At 40.7% G+C, this 17,810-nt stretch overlaps 1 protein-coding gene across 1 annotated transcript in view; it reads left to right on the forward strand.

Moving 5' to 3' along the window:
- MRTFA (myocardin related transcription factor A) overlaps positions 1-17,810 on the forward strand; it is an 88,290-nt gene that overhangs the window by 52,189 nt on the left and 18,291 nt on the right. Inside the window, 1 exon segment of the mRNA XM_086610174.1 lies at positions 7,910-7,975. Within this exon segment, the coding sequence (XP_086466300.1) occupies positions 7,969-7,975 (7 nt within the window). The 5' untranslated portion in view covers positions 7,910-7,968.

Raw genomic sequence — 17,810 nt, forward strand, 5'->3', positions numbered from 1 at the left:
TATATCATCAGGCATGTGTAAGCTGCATGGTCATGTCAATGATTTACATGGCCCAAGAACATTTGAAGAGGGGAATCAAGAAACAAGCCCGTCCTGTCCTGGGAATTAGAGTCCGTTAATTTTCTCTCTTCCTCTTTTTTTTTTCTGTTCTTAAATGACAGTTGCTCCTTTTTTCTGTACTTTCAGCTGCTTTTTAAAAGGTTCTGGGCATTTCAGAGTCTGAAGGCTTTGGAAGTGCTGGATGGAAAAAAAAAAACGCCCTACTGTTATGTGACCCACATTACATCCTTGGATTATTACTAGCACATCTGCTGTGAAATATTTTTGAAGTTGTTGCTTTGAGGTGAAAGATCTGTTTTTTAAAAATCTCTTGATGGAGGTTCTAAGTCTACATCGGCAGATTGTACTCCTGTTCTCACCTGCCAAATTTTTAATGCTCTTGAAGCTTACTAAGAGGATAAGAAAGAAATGGGGGTTGTGAACAAGTTTTAAGTCCTCTATACTAGACCTGCCTTTGATGCAGCTGTATGGCTTTCTGATTAAACCTCCTGTTTGGCTTTGTGCCTACAGTTGTCAATCGTTGGACAAGCACAGATGGTTAAGGAGTTTATCAGTGTTCCCCAAACGGATAAGAGACACCTGTCCATCTAAGTGTATTGCAGCAGAACATTGCTGATTTCTTCAGTGTTGCTAAGAAATCTACTTTCATCATTCCTGCGACCTGCAGTAGGGAACTGCTCCTGCTCCTGGGTTTTGTGTTGCGTTCGAGATCTGCTTCACAGATCTCCTCTTTGGGATATAGGTAGAGTGATCCTCATCCTACTTCTCACAAAGAGAAGACCACAGCACGATAGAAATAAGTGGTTCTTGCCTCTAGTGTGAAAGATTCTTGTAAAAGCTTAAGAGACCAAAACAAATTGTCTTTCTATTCTTTACCCTCCCAAACTCCATTTTTGTCGTCGTATGGTTGCTAAGGACGAGATGAGGAAACTGCCGCATTTTAATAGCAGCAGTCGTTGCTGCAGGAGAGGGAAAAGAAGGTAGTGGAATGTGAGATAGTCTCAAATAGTAAAGAAAGAAACTTCTGCTTAGACTTGCCTAGACTTGCTACAAGCGATTCTTTAAAATGGGCATTGAGATTAATAGAATCGTATGGCTGCTATTCCAACAACATGGATGCTTGCAAATTGTGAAGATCAATAGGTGTGGACCTGCTGGCTTGCTCCTTCACGAGTTGCCCACTGAGGACGTGCAAATTTTGGCATCTCTCTTCCCACAGGGTAGAGCAAACGGTTCATAGAATCCCATGCATGTTGGGTGTCATTTACAGTCTGCTTCAATTAAATGCGTCTCTGTAACCTGGCACAGTCTGCTTAAATGCAAAGCCAGCATGTATTCCCCATCAGCAGTTAGTGGATTAAAATGCTGTTAGGCTCAGAAAATTGCCTTTAAAAAAGGCCGAAAAGTTGGCTTTTTCTTTGTTGGTAACCCCATTCTAGCAATTCTGTGTGATGAGGGGGCTGGGGGTGTCACCAGTGCCAAAAAAACTCAGCTCTGAAAAAAAGAAATTAGTCATCCACCTTAGCAGTTTGAGTTATTTTGAAGTTCATTTTGACCATTGTATACTCACTCATTGATCATAAACTAAACAAAGACTGAATTTTTCTTATAGCTTCTTGTGGACACTACAAAAAATTTGGTAATACTAACCACCCTTTGCTGCTTCTGCACAGAAAGGTGTTGCAACCAGAGTTTAGCAGATGCTGCTCTTGCTGCTGTATGAACCAAAGTCTAATCTGGCATCCCGTTGAGGCATGAATGGGCTGATGCAAATCAACATTGTTTTGTAAGCAGGCACAGCTGATAAATGCTCAGAGACCCATTTCAGTGTGAGGTTTTTCTCACCGCATCTCCAAGGGACTGAATTCAGTCATAGGCATAGGATATAACCTCCACTGAAAACAACGGCGATGTGCTGCATATTCCAAGCTGAATTTGGCATTGGCTTGCTGGTCAATGTGGCTATTTAATCAGAAACTAGGAAGAAAATCTCTTCCCAATGTATTAGAACGGCTGTTGCGGCGGAGCAGTAAGTGGAAAGGCCACTTAGTATCTGTGATATTTAGTTAGAGGCCCCAGTGCTGCACAAACGTCTGTGATGATTTTGTTCAGCAAATATCTCAAGTTGTCAAAGTCTTCTTTTATGGTTGCATAGTATAATTCAGTTGGTTGTGTATAGGCTGTTGTTGGTTTATGTCTAACGGCGTTACACAGATTGTACTGAAAAATTGAAAAATACCTGTGTGGGCTGCAAGGGTGTCCTAGTGCCACGTTGCCTTAGGCTATGATCTCTGACCCTCATCAAGTAAACCCAGGCAGACCTACTCAGTGCTAGACCAGTAAAAATTCTCCTAAAAAATCTTCGTCACTGCTGAATGGTGGGGGCGTTGATGAACTAACTGGTCAGGTTTCCATCTCAGCTCATGCTGTATTATGCTTTCTTGCAAGTAAGTGGAGTGCTGTAGCACGGGGCTTTCAAATGGGGTGTGCAGGGTGCTGACAGCATTACAAATAACATGACCGTGAACCCTTATGAGCAGTAAAGTGCACAGTTTGCTTTTTGCTGCTTTTACTTACGCTTGCACTTTCCTCAGCTTAGATAATGAAGTTAGGCTAATTTCACTTGTTCTTTGATAGTTTCTCTTTCTAATCACGTGGCTCATTGATTGGGTTGTGAGGATGAATTTTTCTGTCAGGCGAACTGCTTTCACTGAATTTACAAAATCGATAAATCATGTCTGTGACCATACAGCTTATCTAGTTAATATGTGGTTTATGTCTTGCACTCTGCCTTTTTGCACGGGTATCCTAGCCCAAATTCCAGGGAGCTCTGCCTCCCTCAGCCCCTCTATAGGGTTTCATTTGGATATAGCAGCCTTCCTCTCTTCCTGTTCTGTGCTACTGCTCATGCTGTCTGTTGTAATCCACCATATGGCTGTGCTTAATCAGTACCTTGGTTGGGCGACCTTGAGTATCACTTGGGATTCCTTAGAAGAAAAGGTTTTGTAGAAATGTGAACACAGACTCCCTTTGGCAGCAAGCCTGTATTCAACGTAACGTGCAGGGCCTCACCACAAGCTGCAGTTCAGAGCTGGGTGCTTCTCTTCGCTAGTTCTCAAAAAACAGGAAATGCAGAGTATTTTTAATTTGTTGCTGTAAACTTCTCCTGGTATGTCGCATAGTCTCTGAGATTTTTTTTTTTTCTCTTGAGATGCTGATATGTAGAGGCTGCAGTCTAGTTTCTGTAGTAGTTCTAGTCACAGTATTAACCATGGAGCGTGGTTTAGAAATAGAAGGGCTTCCAGGTGTGTATGCGTAAGGGCAGGCACGCTGTTGCACATTTAGATGACGAGCTGCAAAAAAGAACTTAGCTCATCATAAATATTTGTCCTTGCTACTGCTTACTACTAATGAATCCCTGTACTATGTGTTTTAAGTGTCCTGAAAGTGTCCATATGGGTGCAGCCTCTGTATATTAAGCATATACTGCTCTAAGCTGCCGCCAGCCCTGAGTAGGCAGAAGTAGCTCTGGTCTTGGAATATGCCTGTGGGTTCTCTGTTAAGGCAGTTCTTTGGTAACGCGAATGAAAAATAATCGTGACTTGCTGTATTTCACTCACGGTGTAACTCTATTGATAGTAGCTGTATTGCAATGTTATTTGTCTCTTAGTACACAAACCCACCCCCCACTCCCCCGATTTTTCTGTACTCCTCCTCTTAAACTGCTGGCAGCAGTCCTCCATACAAGCTCCTAGATTTCTCTGGAATGTTTTACTAACCCTTGGAACTTGGAACAGTTCATTAGAGATATAAAAACCTTGTTCAAACTTTATTTCAGAGTTTTTCATACTTGTGAAATAAATTATGCTCTGAGAGGGAAAATCAGACAAGCATACAAAGCCCACAAAATGTTGCATAGACTGTGACACAAGTTGAATGAAAGAGGTGGGCAAAGAGTGTCAGTATGGAACTTATTTTCTAGCCAGCAGATATATACTCTCCTTTATATGACCTGCTTTATTCCTAATTTGAAAATTCATTTAAAGGTTACGTAGAGGGATAAAGAAACGAGAAGGTTGTTGGTTTATGACTGAAAGACTTAACTCCAGTCTGTCTTTGAGTTAACTTTGAATTTCTCTGGTCATTCTAGAACTTTGGCTGAGCTCCACGTACAACAGCCTTGGATTGGTTCTTGGGACATCTGTTAATCTATATATAGGATTCACACACTTGCACACGTAAACAGGTGATCTCCTAAATATATGAAATGGTGTTGGGAACTCCAAGTACTTATTTAAGCCAAAACGAATTCAGGAGTGAACTGAAGTAATCCTTTTTGCCCTCCTCCTTGCCACAAAAATAAGCTATATTGGAAAAAAGTGCATTACGTGCTGATTATAACTTGTGCTTAATATGTTATGTATATACATTCACGAATCCCAGGAATTACTTAGTGCCTATTAAAAGCATCTTGAAAATGACTTTTTTCCTGTTCTCCACTTTAACCTCCTTGACAGTTGGTAGTTTCTTGCTGTGAAGGGACATAGTGTTTAAAATAAAGGTGCATATAACGGTAGAGAAAAAGGGTAGTAGATGGTCACTGATATAGAAATAAGTTATATTTAGAAAATTCATAAGGGAAGCTGAAGTCAGGAAGGGAATTTAAAGTCATTTGATGAAGTCTCTAGCTGTCTGGCTGAGACTTATTTCTAATAAATCTGGGAACAGCAGGGAGACTTCAGAAGAGCGAAAGACCAGTAACATTTGCATCACTATTGAAAAAGGGTGAGTGAGTAAAGAGTGGCTATCTGGTATCAGTTCCAGGAAAAAAACTATGGAAAATTTGATGAAGAATTTAGATGGTATAAGAATAGCAGTATAATCACGCTATTCGGCTTTTCAAATTGTGAAAATGGGTCTGCTCAAATGCGATTTGTTCTTTGGATATGTGAAATTTGGTTTCTAGGGGGTTTATCTGGTGTAATAGACTTTTATAAGATCTTTAACTTAGTGGTGTGATAGATTTTGGTTTTATAAAAGTATCTTTGAATTAATGAAGTACTGCTGAAGTGGATTAAAAACTGACTATAATTAAAGAGAGCAGAAAAGCGTTTCTAGTTGGCATCAGCGGGTGCAGTCTAGAAACAAACACAAGATGGTAACGGTGTGGACGGAACAAAGATTAGTGGAGGCATAAATAATGACATTTAAAAAATGGTTTAGATCATTTAGGCAAACTGACAGTTGGGCAAAATGTGCATAAATACAGGTGAGGGCACCAAGGAGCAAAAAAATGCCAGCCACAGCTGTGTGGGGGAGTTTTTTGCTTAAAATCCCTGACTGTGGGAGGTGAAAGGTAAATAGTATGTGTAGCTGGAAATGGGATGGAAAGTAGATAGTACTAGCAAGTAAATAGCGAAGTGGCAAAAAGGGCTAACATACATTGCTAGATGTCTTAAGTGGGAAGACGTGAGCAGTAATGAGATTATCTGCATTTAAAGCTGGAGAGATGGATATTATGCTGTAGGTCTGTGCCTTGTCTGTATACATTTAGAGAGATGTGCTAATTTAGGGTATGGAAACGAGTCCCTGAAACGGCTCACTAGTGGAAATAATGCCACACAGTGAGAGATTTAATGTGCCGTTACCTAATAGGGCTGAAATCACTTAGTGGCATACTGCTGCTGGAAGGATGAAGTCTCACTCCCACCTTACGTTAGTGTTAACAAATACCTGGCTATACAGTTGTCCTCTTTGACTCACTAATGACAGAAAACTCTTCTCTGTTTTGGCTGGGCTGTGGTCTCTCTTGTGTCAGTGAGTCCAGCACCAGTCAGAGGAGCATAAGAGACGATGTGGGGAGCGAGAGGTTTGACTCTGTCGCAGCAAGCTGTTAGCTCAAGTGCTCAGGTAGATGTGTCATCACCTGATTCAGGTTTTGATCACCTCAAAATGAATCCAGCAAATGAAGAGCTCTGTGAATAGACCAGCCGTGAGTCTGTGTTAGTCCTTATGCTAGCGCAGAAGTAGGAGTGCGATCGCATGCTGGGTGGGAGGAAGAGTCTGGACTACCACTTCTGTTTGCAGTTTCATGGCCAAACGAAGGTCCTGTTCCTTCCTTCTGTGTTCCCTCCTCCTCACTCTGGCTCTTGGCTGATCCCACACAAAATTAGCATGGTGCTCTGTACACCCTCCCTCCCTCTCTCCCTTCCCCTTACTAAAGGAAGTCGTTTCCTGCCCAGGGTGCATATATTAAGAAATCCTGGTTTGGCTTAAGAAAGAGAGGTAACTTAGTTGCACACTGTGTACCTCCACAGGTAGAAAATATATTCTCATTGTCATAAACCTTTCAAAGAAAAGTACATCAAGAGCCAAGGGAAGTGGAAGCTAGACAAATCCAAGCAAAATTCAACTGTGCATTTAAGTGAGGGTGATTAGCCACTGTGCAAACAAACAAGGAAGAGATGGATCTCTCTTTAACTTCATATGAAGACCAGAACCCTTACTGGAAGATGTATCTTAGTCAAATGCAAACTGCAAATAGGAGGTTGAAGGAAACAGGTAAATGTGATAATATGTGTAAGTAGATGAAGGGGTTTCTTCTCCTTAAATTTTTCAATCCCTACTTTAGGGAGTGTACAGTAGAAATTCAGATACAATGTATGAAATGAATGTGTAGGACAAGAAAAGTCCTTGAGAAAGGAAGCATAAGGGTTATAATAAGATTGTATAGTTGGACTGCAGAGTAGTTTTGCTGTCTGGTGGTTCCACTACCTTTGTGTGGAATTCTCTTATGTGGACTATACAAACAAACATAAGCTTGACAGAGAAATTGAAATGAAAATAGGGAAGATGACATGCCATTCATTCTATATTATTTTATGCTGAGTATAGGTAGGAGCTTGGGCTTGATTGCAAACAGGAGTCAGTATCTATTGATGTTCACTCAGGTTGTCCTAAATTGATGTATGTGTGTGCACGTGTACATGTGTGTGCACGTGTACATGTGTGTGCACATGTGCATGTGATTTTTGTTTCTTTGGTTTTGTAAGGTCCCTTTCATATGGAAGCTGTCTTCATTTGTAAGAACAATCTCTAGAATATTGCTTTGATTGTGTAGTTTAAAGGGAGACTGCTGTTATAATCTAAACGTTGAAATTATGACTATTCCACAGATTTGCATTAGAAAAAAATCTAATTGCATTTCATACAGGCAATGCATATGTTCTATTACTCTGAAATAAGTAGGAAAAATTCTAGTGATAATGGATTCCTTTTGCTGTGGAACAAAGACACTTCTAGATATATCCATGATATTTCACTTTCATGAGATGTTTCTAAAGGTGAATTTCTGAGTTGAGGAAGGAAATCAGCTTTGTAATTTAGAGTAATGACCAATAATTGTGTCATATCAATTTAATCTACACATGATAATTAGAGTTTTCAGGAGTCATTAGCAGCTGGGGTGTCACTCTGTGTTTATTGGAGGACTGTCAACCGGTGTTTCTCTTTGTTTGTTTTTTTAATATTAATGGTTTGGAAAGAAGTTGATGCTCTAGAAAGAATTGAGAAACAAGCCTGGTTTTGCGGATTTTTATCACCCTGCCAAGACCCTGCGCAACTTCCTCTGCCTCTTGCCCACAGCAGAATACGGAAACCTGACTGCTGAAGGCCACTTCTGCAATTGCAGTGGTGCTGGGGAGCAGGGTGGGAGGGAGGTCTTTTTGTTCTGCTGCTTGCTAGTGCCTTGACACCCACAGAAGAAAACAAGATGCGTTTGAAAATGTCTCTTCAGTTGTTTCTTGCACTGATGGGTTTCTTTCTCTTCTCTCTCCCTGGTGTCGTGCAGTGCTGCAGTTGAAGCTCCAGCAGCGACGCACACGGGAGGAGCTGGTGAGCCAAGGGATCATGCCGCGGTAAGTACCACTTAAACTCTTTGTCTTGGTGTTTTTATGCATGTTTTTGAGTGGAGAATGGTTTCACATATGATTTGAGAGATCAGATTCTCTGTTTCTGGATGAAAAACATCATATATAAGAGCCCCACCCTGTTCTATCCAGCTTGGTCCTTCTGAAGTGTTGGCACCTTAGGTTCGAGGCCACCTCTGATACTGAGGAAGAGAGTAACAGTTCCAAGTGTAATTGTACTCCAAAACAATGTTTGTATGTGATCACAGTTGATAAGAGTCTTCTGGAGAACATGCTATGTTAGAAGTGCCTTATATACTTGACACATGCTGGTAATCACTCTTTTAACAGGCTTCCTGCCTCTGCAGTTTCTGTTCTTGTTTGTCAGCTCCCCAGACCTCTGAGGCAGTTGTAACTTTGTATGTACATCTTCCATAAACCAACTGAAAACAGGCATTGTGTACAAGATGTTAACCAACACGGGGCCATGTGCTATGTTTCTAGCTGGAAAACAAAGCTAGAAAGAGCCCTATGGGCGTCAGCCAGTCCCCCTCCTGGAGGGGAAGGCAAAATCTGCAGAGCCAGAGAACTTCTGCTTGTCTGGATGGACACATAGGATATACCCTAATGGCAAACTTTAAAAAATTAACTGTCAGGTTAGTTTTGGAGAAGATTTTGTTTTGTTCTGTTCCCCTCTTTCCCCTCTAAGATGGAAGAAGATAGCTGACAAATAGTTTTGTCGTGCTTTGGTGCCTCCAAACTAGATGGTAACAACTTGAAGCAAGACCAAAGAGCGAGTGTTTGAGGTCCTCTCAGTTTCACTTAACAGCTTTAGTAAAAGGCAATGGATCAGGTATATGTTTTCTTATTTCAAATACTTTCCACAAGCCTTACTTGAAGACAGTGTAGTAATGAGGAGTTTCTCATTCCTTCTATTCTGGGGTGCACACTGTAATATGACTCGGTGATATGACTTAGAATTTGCTAAAGGCGTAAGGTTAGGCTGTCAGCTCGCTCTCTGAATGAAGAGAACCTGTCAGCAGCACTCTTTCAGCTGAAGTGGCTCTCCGGAAGGTAGTAACATGCTCAAGATTTTTCTGAGACCTCTACTTAAAATTCTATTACCAAATCAAAAAGGAAAGATTGTCCTATCTGGATATAGTACATCATGCCTATCTTCGTATTTTTACCTGGGGAACTTTTATATGTGCTTCTACAGAATACACTTACTTGCTTTTGGATGAAAGACTAGTGTCCCAGTGACTGTGCCCTTTTACTAATGCTTCCCAGAAGAAAATATTCCTGATTTCTTTGTGGTCTCCTGCTTTAAGTGGGTGTGTATGCAAATACTGCATTAAGTTATGTTCAGTACTGGCTTTCTTCAAAATGTGACTGGCTGAACTTGTGATTCCTGAGAGGGGTCTGGTTTACCGGCCCTTGGAAAATGAGGCCCTGGCAAGTAATTCAAGTAAGGCACCCATAGAAATTAGTCTTAAGTTTGCTTAAAATATAGCCTAAATAACTAGGCTTTGCAGACTCGTGCCCTTCATTGCTTCATTTACTTCTCCTACAAGTGAGTTTTATGACAGACCACAGAAGAATGCTCAGTGAAATATCATTGTGAAAATATTGGTGACACATGAAAAGGTCCTTTCTGCAATGGAGAAAAACCTGCTTTAGCAGATCTGTCCTGAACACGATTTGAAATCAGTTCCCTTCAAGCCATGGTATCGTTTACCCATACCTGCCAACTGGAAACAACCACTCATGGGGAAATGTTGAAAATGTTATTTGTCGGGGCTATTTTAATGACAAGATCAGGTGTGAGATAAAATGTGATACTTAAAAGCAAAAAGCCCATTTTTAACCTGAGAAGTACAGAGGATGACTAAGGGCCACGTTCCTCCTGACGGCATTTCAGAGCCATGACAGCTTTGGTTCTGCTTTCAGCAGTTCAGAATAGATATTTTTACTTGCTACTGGGAATGTGCAGGTATCCAGTATTCTCTGCCCTGTATCCTTGCCTGTAAAACATTTAGGTACTTAATCTTGTTCCTCTGTCATCTGGACGAAACATGGCTATACTGGGCCCCATGTCTCCCTCTGGAGTTCGTTAGTCAGGAACCAAGCCCCATGCAGCCCTTTATGATGATTTAACAAAAATACGAAAGTTGGAATCCAGAGGATGGTTTGGTGCCAAATTAATTGAGCTGGAGTGCGCCTTGCATGTGAAATGCTGGTTGGCTTCTAGCCTTTATTTTCCATCTGGAGAACCTTAACATTTTTGAAAGAATCGTGGTAGTTGCAGTTGTATCTACTTTGGTGTTATAGCTTGCGTCAGGAAGGTGCTTTTTAAGTGAAACTCCTGATTGCACCTGCCTACTGTACCTTGCTTTGCACTATGAAATGAAGTTTGAGAGTTAGATTAAATTCCAGGAAAGTAAACTGGAAAATATTCTGCCTACAGCTAATATGCTTTCAGTCCATGAGACCAGACTACAGCTTGTCTGGCCAACCACCTCCCATTTCACCTTCATGTATAGAGTATGGATGTCAGTTCCTCAGCATCGACTGTTATTCTGTGCAGATTTAGTCTTGCTATGCTATCCTACATGTTTATTTAGATTAGCCTTTAATACAGCTCTGTTCCCGGATCTTATAGACAAACAGATGTGCAAAAATCTGTGAAACAAGTATGGGAGAAGTAAAAGTTTTGGTTTTGCAATAAAAGCTATCTAGTGTGCAAACTCACTTTGGTACCTTTGGTTCTCCTGACTGCAGTGTAAGTCTTACAGGGTGTTTAGATTCAGCTTGGTGCCCTAAACAAGAAATTGTATTTCAAGCTTCTATCAACACAAGGTTTTTGACATGGTAAACCTGAGGAGTGGGAGGAGACACGTTTGTGTCACATTAAAGTGAGAGTGAGAGTCACACCACTCCTGCTTTGCTTGTTCAGAACAGAGCTTGGAATTGCTTACTTTGTTCCCATGTGGAATTTTGTTTATATGGTAGAGGGGAAAGGCAAATGTTTCAACATTTTTTTACCAAGTACACTTAATCTCACTTGAATAACCTTTCCAACCGACCAGCCACCTACAGTAAGGCTATGCTTCATTAAAGATTAGTGTGTTGTAGTAAGAAATAAAGCATTTATAAGCGGTGGCACAGGATTCAAAATAATTGGGGTTTATGATTCATTAATTCTCCTTGCTTTTCTGTTATCCCTTTGTGTAACCTTTTCCTAGTAGCAGGATTCATTAGTTGAAGATTAAAATTCTCAATTGCCCGTAGAAATGAGGTGGGAAGCAAGTCTTCATCTGCATCTGACATACCCGTGATTTGAGCTAGAAGGACCGTAGCTAGAAACAAGGAGAGCTGATTTTTCATATTTATTCAGGTTTTGGCCTATTTTCTGATAGTGCAAGTAGACAAAGTTTTTGCTATTTGCATTTTTTTTGTAGCTATGCAGAGGTGATTTTCATCTTCTCGTCCTCATAAAATGCAAGCTATACAAAATCTGTTGTCTGTGCTCAACTCTTTGAACTCTGTCATGCTGTAGAAGATCAGTCAGATGCTGTCAGTTTTTACAGTGTCGAATTTAAATGTTACAGCTATTGTAAGTTTTTTGGGGGGAGTATTAAACACCCAGTTTTCCACCCTTGGAAAAAAAATGTTTAAAATAGTAGCTAACATGCATCTGAGTAGAAGGACACAGGGAAAGTATCTTCAATTAAAACAGTAAAATTTTTAGGAGAAAGACATTTGGCAAGTGTAGTGATACTCTGCTATGAAAAATATGTTGCACTGCTTCTGTTTTGCAATATTTAAAGCTTTGCATGCCCGTTGCTTTATCCATCAAGATCTTTGGCTTCTGGCTGCAAACATGAAATATAGGCAAGTGTGCAACGTTGTCATGTGGCACAATCCTGCAGGAAAGCTGTTGTTGGGACCATCAGATTCACCTAAGCAGGTGAAGCAGAAGATCGTTTCTGGCAACGTGCCTTGTGTTGCTCTGCTTTGTGAGTTATCTGAAAGATGACACAGGCAGCATTTGAAAAGGGCATCGTCTGGATTGAAAACTAGAAGGAGGGTGGCTGCAGTACAGGCAGAGAATTTTCAAGAGCTTCTTTTTCACTTCAGTATATTGAATGTTTGGCAGTTTTTGTGCCCAAATCCAACTACTCTGACTGTATGTTTGGGTTTCAGAATGTGATATATGCCGAATGCATGAATGTATGTAGAATCCAGACAGGATGGGGTATGTGCTGTTTTTCCAATGTGACTGTTTTTACAGGCACTGAGGTGTTCCATCCTGTAGGTCTGTATTACTAGCACTCCAATGCAGTTTTCTGCTTGGACATACAGCCTCTTAGTTGCTTGAGCATATTTTGAAATACAAGATTTGTGAATCTTGTGCTGCTGGATTTCAGACTCTACTGAAGAGAAAGTATTTTATCTCTGGACTACATGAGGGGAGCATGCCATAGTTCAACTGCAACATGTCACACAATTAGGAATGATTGTAATACAGCAGCTGATCTAATGATTATAATCTCATTAGGCCTCTCATATCACTAGCTGCATTTTTTTTTTTTTTTTGGTAGCCGTAAGGTTAATGGAGAAAATTTAATATTTGTTATAAAACTATAATACAGTATTTGCTTTTTTGGGGGGATGTGAGACATTGCTTAGAATTAATTCTAAAGGAATCGCCATTTGCAGGAGACACTTAGTGATTTGAGGATACAGGTTATGCTTTGGCATATCAGTGTTGATCATCCTCTAGGCAAAGCTTGTCAGTGGTCTTCTGCATCCAGCACAGCTGCCATTCACAAGAAAACAAGGATCTTTGAGGTTTTGATTTCAGGAAGCGAAGTGCTTGCCACCTGTGAGTTTATCTTAAGTTAAACCAGGTCTCTAGACTTTAATGCCTCAACCCTCAGATTTGGCCATATATCCACGCTTGTGTTTGTGTAGCGTCGCTAAAAATGATATTGCTGCTTTAGCCTTTACCTGATAATCTAACCACTTCTCAGTTTAAAAAAGGAATTTGATTGATGAAAATTATGCACTTCCAACTTTAGTGCATACCTCTATATTTAATATTTTATTCATGTTCATATTTTCTTATTAAGCTGCCAGTTTTAAACCTGAAACTTGTCAATACAATATATGGGATGGTAGTTGAAGGAGACCAGTCCTTTGAGGATATAGTCAACTTCTGATTCCTGTTACAAACAATAGCTACAGCAGAATATATTATATGTTGTCAGAAACAAAAGAAAACAAAACACCTAGCTTTTTAAATTGTTTAACTGTTAATTGTGAAATAGGAGCATCTTTTGATGTATGTCAAAGAAAGAAGAGGCAGTAAATGCTTGGAACATCACTGTTATCTGCATGTGCGGTATTTTTCATACAGGAACTGTTCTGCAACCATGCTGGTGGCTTCAGGTGCGATTCTTAATGTCTCAACAATATTTTATCGTCTATGTGAAGGCTAGGGTAGAAGATGAACTGCTATGCCTATGTGGAGTTTTGCTGATTTGGAAGTGTTGCAGTGTGGCTACGCAGTCGACATTTTGAGATTGTCGTGTGTTAAATTTGAGCTGCAGATAAACCAATGGCTTTAACACCCCGAAAGAGCTTTTCCTGCTTTACCTGTCTCTGCTGCATAACGTGTTCCCGTCATTCTCTCACTGCTTTACGTATCAGATCTTTGTAGTGACGTTCCGTATAGTTTTTGGAATAGATTTATAGTAACAAAACAAAAATACAAGTTTTTACTTCCCTGCCATCTAGTGTCTGCTATTCTGCCCATTGGTGACTTCTTCACTTTCATACCTTTTTTCCACAAAACAAGCTGAAACTATACTTTCGTTTAGGATAAGGAGTTAAATTTATTACTCCCAGACTTGTTTAATAAAATGTCCAAACCTGTCAAGTCTTTAAGATCTAAAACCAGTAACAGCTCTTTTTAATACTCCATTTAACCTCTGAAACCTTGCTGTTTCCTGGTTCGTTGTGTACAGAATGGGACCTCAAAAATAGAGGCTGCAGCGAGACTTTTGAAATACCCTATGTCATCCTCTGAGAGTAAGGCTGGAACACTAAGCAGGTATCGTAAAACAAACAAAAGCTGTAGAGGACACTTGCAGCTGTATTTCTGTTTGTGGCATGTAGAACAGGAATCTGTAACTGGTTTTATTCTAATCTGATCATCTACCTGTAACTTGTCTCCCAGGAATTATTTGCTGGTTCTTTGACTTTGATCTCTTCTCCTCAAGCACAATTTCAAAGCCTTGAGACTTTGTAGGGAGAAGGAGTCCGTGCATTTAAACTGAGTGCTTCATTGTCAGGGGCCGAATAACTGCACCTGGTTTGTTTATATTTTTAGATAGCTGTCTGTGTTTGTTTTCCATGTGTTCATGTAATCTGTGATTAATGAGACATGGTTGGAGTAGGAAAGTTAATTTCATTAGTGAAGGAAATGTGCTGTTTGCCCTTTCTGAAGTTGTAGAAAGAAAAGATCATGCTCAGGGATTTGATAGGCTGCATTTAGTCCTTGATCCCTGGAATGATAAAAGATTTAACTCTGCCAGTTGCAAGAGAAACATAATAATTCAGGGGAGTAAAAGTAGTACAGCTTTTTTCCCCCTTCGTGTTCCCACAGTCGTCTTGGGTTCATTCTCTTACTCGCTGGCTGGGAATGTTCTCTCCTTTTTTTTCTCATGGCCCCACACCTCCCCCAGCCTGGGCACTCTGTGGAGTTGTCAGAAGAGTTTGCAAAGGGCAGTTATCCATCCAAGAAGCAGGCATGAAGTCTGGTCTAGGAATGCATGGATCAAAGGGTTCTCAGCAGAAGTTCCTCATCTCCCTTTTCCTCTTCAGTTTGGAGCTGGTGTAATCCTAATTGTAATGAAGCTTTATCTTTTTAATTTTTCATTTCAGGACTTTGGCAGTATCTTTTGAATGCCAACAGTTAATGGCAATGGACAGAGCAGGTTATTCATTATCTGTATTTGCTGTAAACGTTCTTTGATGCAAAGCAGTAGCCATAGTCACCCATATATCTGATAACTGTTACCATGGGCGACAATTTCCATTTGCTCCTAAAGAGGGTGAACTTTCTGAGAAATTACACGTATCTGTTAGAGTTTAAATTAACTCGGTGTTGGGCCTTGAAAAATCTTAGCCCTTTCTGTCAATAATTTCATGTTTGCTGTGACAAACTTACAGTTCAGGCTTTTCACACAGTTAAAACTAATGAAAATCATACACTCCAGCTTTATCATAAAGGAGATACCACTGTAATACAGTTACTGACAATTTTGTGGACATAGGCTCTGGAGAGGTGCTTGGTTTATATGTTGGAAGCAGCTCAGCTGGTGCATGGCTCTATGATGAGCTGAGCTGAGGCAGGGTGCCACAGTACCACCTGTATGGATGCCCATGCAACCAAGGAGCTGGAGAGTGGCCTTTTTTGGGAGCAACAGCTGTGCAGGCTCATGAGTGTTGATACAGAAGAAGAGGTGGCTCTATGAGGCAGGGTGTCAGAGAAGCAGGACTTCTTCAGCTCTGGCTTCCACAACAGCCTGAGCCTCAACAAACAATCTAGATAATGTGGCCTTTATTTGGCTGCCATCTTCTGTGCCATATTTCTGTCGATTGGAGTAGCTCAGTAATAGGGAAGGCTCGATAAAGCTATGGCACTATAACTGTAATGCCATGCTTTGGCAGAGCTGGCAACAGTAAAAACTTGGGGAGGAACCTTTCTCCAGGCTTTCCTCTGTTTGAGACTAGAAACACTCTTAATTCTTTACTGACAATGACGTTATTGAAAGGTGTCATTGAAGGGTAAAGCTGCATTTGTTTGGGTGCTAAAGATATGTTTCTCACCTTCACAAAAATATTTGGATTTTTTTTTTTTTTTTAGGTCAATCTTAATTTTAAATTTTCTGAGTTTATATATTTTAGGGTTTGAATAATCACAACCTACCCGTTGTGGCTTCTTTTCTTATCCTTAACTTGATACTCAGATTTTAGCCTTAATGCAAGGGCTCTTACTGATGCCAGGGATATGAAATCAGCAAAAATTCTCAGGTATCATCAGGTCTGTGTACTGGATGTAAAACTCCCTGGAGCTACATAAGGAGAAAAAGATGGTGATGGAGATCTCTTTTCTATCACCTGTGTATTCCCCACCCCTGTTTCATGTTTCTGCAGCCATACTGCTCTCTGGTACTGCCCCACTAGCAAGATGACAGCTCCTTCTCAGTTTTTGAATACTTTTTTCTTCCACACTATGAGAAATGCTTTTTGGAAATGATGTGAAGATGAAGGGAGGAAGAAAGTGCCAACTGCTTCACTCTGTGGTTCAACTTTTGTGTCCTTTACCAAATGCTACACACGAAATGCCACGGGGTGGGAGCCCCACCCTGAACCGACAGAGGAAGTCATCGAGCCTATTTGCAGCGCTTTATCTCATCTTTTTACGAAAGCATAGTAAACAAGAGAGAGAAACTAGAATTTCGTTGAGAGCAAGGACGAATAGCTGCAGCAGAATGTCTTCTGCCGTTCTGAATTAAGCCAGTATGTCTGAGGTTGGGTTTGGACATGACACGAACTTCTTTGTCACAGCAAAGGAAGATTTTGCCTTTCCCTCAGGAACTGATCTAACTGAAGAGCAGAATACTTGACTCTATATTGTGAATTTAGTTGTGGCCTTTCTACAAACATTGCATGTTGTCTAACCAACTGATTTGCAGTTCAAATATGACTTTGTTGTCCATGATGAGCTAGGTACTATGACCAAGGAAAGCTCATGTGCTGCTCTGCCCTCTCAGCCTATATGTCTGGTAGCCTCCAATAGTGATCCTACCAATTGCAGAAGATTTTGCAGCCTGTCCTCCCCTCTAGATACTTGAGCTGTGAGGGCCTGTGAAGACTCTTTTACCTTTCTTTCTTCCGGTTATTTGGTTCCTTGCAAATCTCGGTGTCTTCATAGAATCATAGAATCATAGAATGGTTAGGGCTGGAAGGGACCTTCAAAGGTCATCTAGTCCAACCCCTCTGCAAGGAACAGGGATATCTCCAACTAGATCAGGTTGCTCAGGGCCTTGTCCAACCTGGCCTTGAACGTCTCCAGGGATGGAGTCTTCTGTCGGCTGCGTAAGCAAATGCAGAGTGTACAGATATTTTGACCTCTTTTTCTCAGCAGTTGGGTCAGTCCCCTTCCCCTGCTGTGTTTCATTCTTAGAGTGACTGAATTTGGTTCTGATTCCACTTATTTCTCATACTAGGTAACAGGAACTTGAAGATCTACATATGACTATCTTTGAAAGCTTTGTAAGGCTAAAATTTGCTTTTGTACGCTGTGGAGTAAACCCTGAACAGAAATGTTTGAAGTGTTTTGCCTGGCTTTTTGTCTCTGCTCTTATATCGGAGATTCAGGTTTGATTCCTGGGGCTTGATTCAGTCTGTTTATAGCAGCACCAGTTTTGTGCTTTGCAGCAGTATCTCCCTTCATTCATGCATTGCCATCTTCAAAATGTGTCTTGGACTGAGGGAACACTGAATTCATGCATTGCAGTTTTGGACCCTGTTTTGTAGGAGTTAATACATTGCTTTGAAGCGAAGGTTAGCAACTCCACCTCTATGCTTTGTGTGGACTCTGAGTGTCAGATGGGAGGAGAGTAGTCGCAATGTATAGCTGCAAACATTTTTGAAGCAGGGTGGAGGCACTAAATAATTGTATCTTTCATCTCCAGGGCGATTTCTCATGGTAGCTAAGGGTGTGACCACAAAGATACTAATGCTACAGGAATTTTGGTGATGAAACAT

The sequence above is a fragment of the Tauraco erythrolophus genome, chromosome 4 (genome assembly GCF_009769465.1).
Source record: "Tauraco erythrolophus isolate bTauEry1 chromosome 4, bTauEry1.pri, whole genome shotgun sequence".
In the NCBI taxonomy this organism is placed as follows: domain Eukaryota; kingdom Metazoa; phylum Chordata; class Aves; order Musophagiformes; family Musophagidae; genus Tauraco; species Tauraco erythrolophus.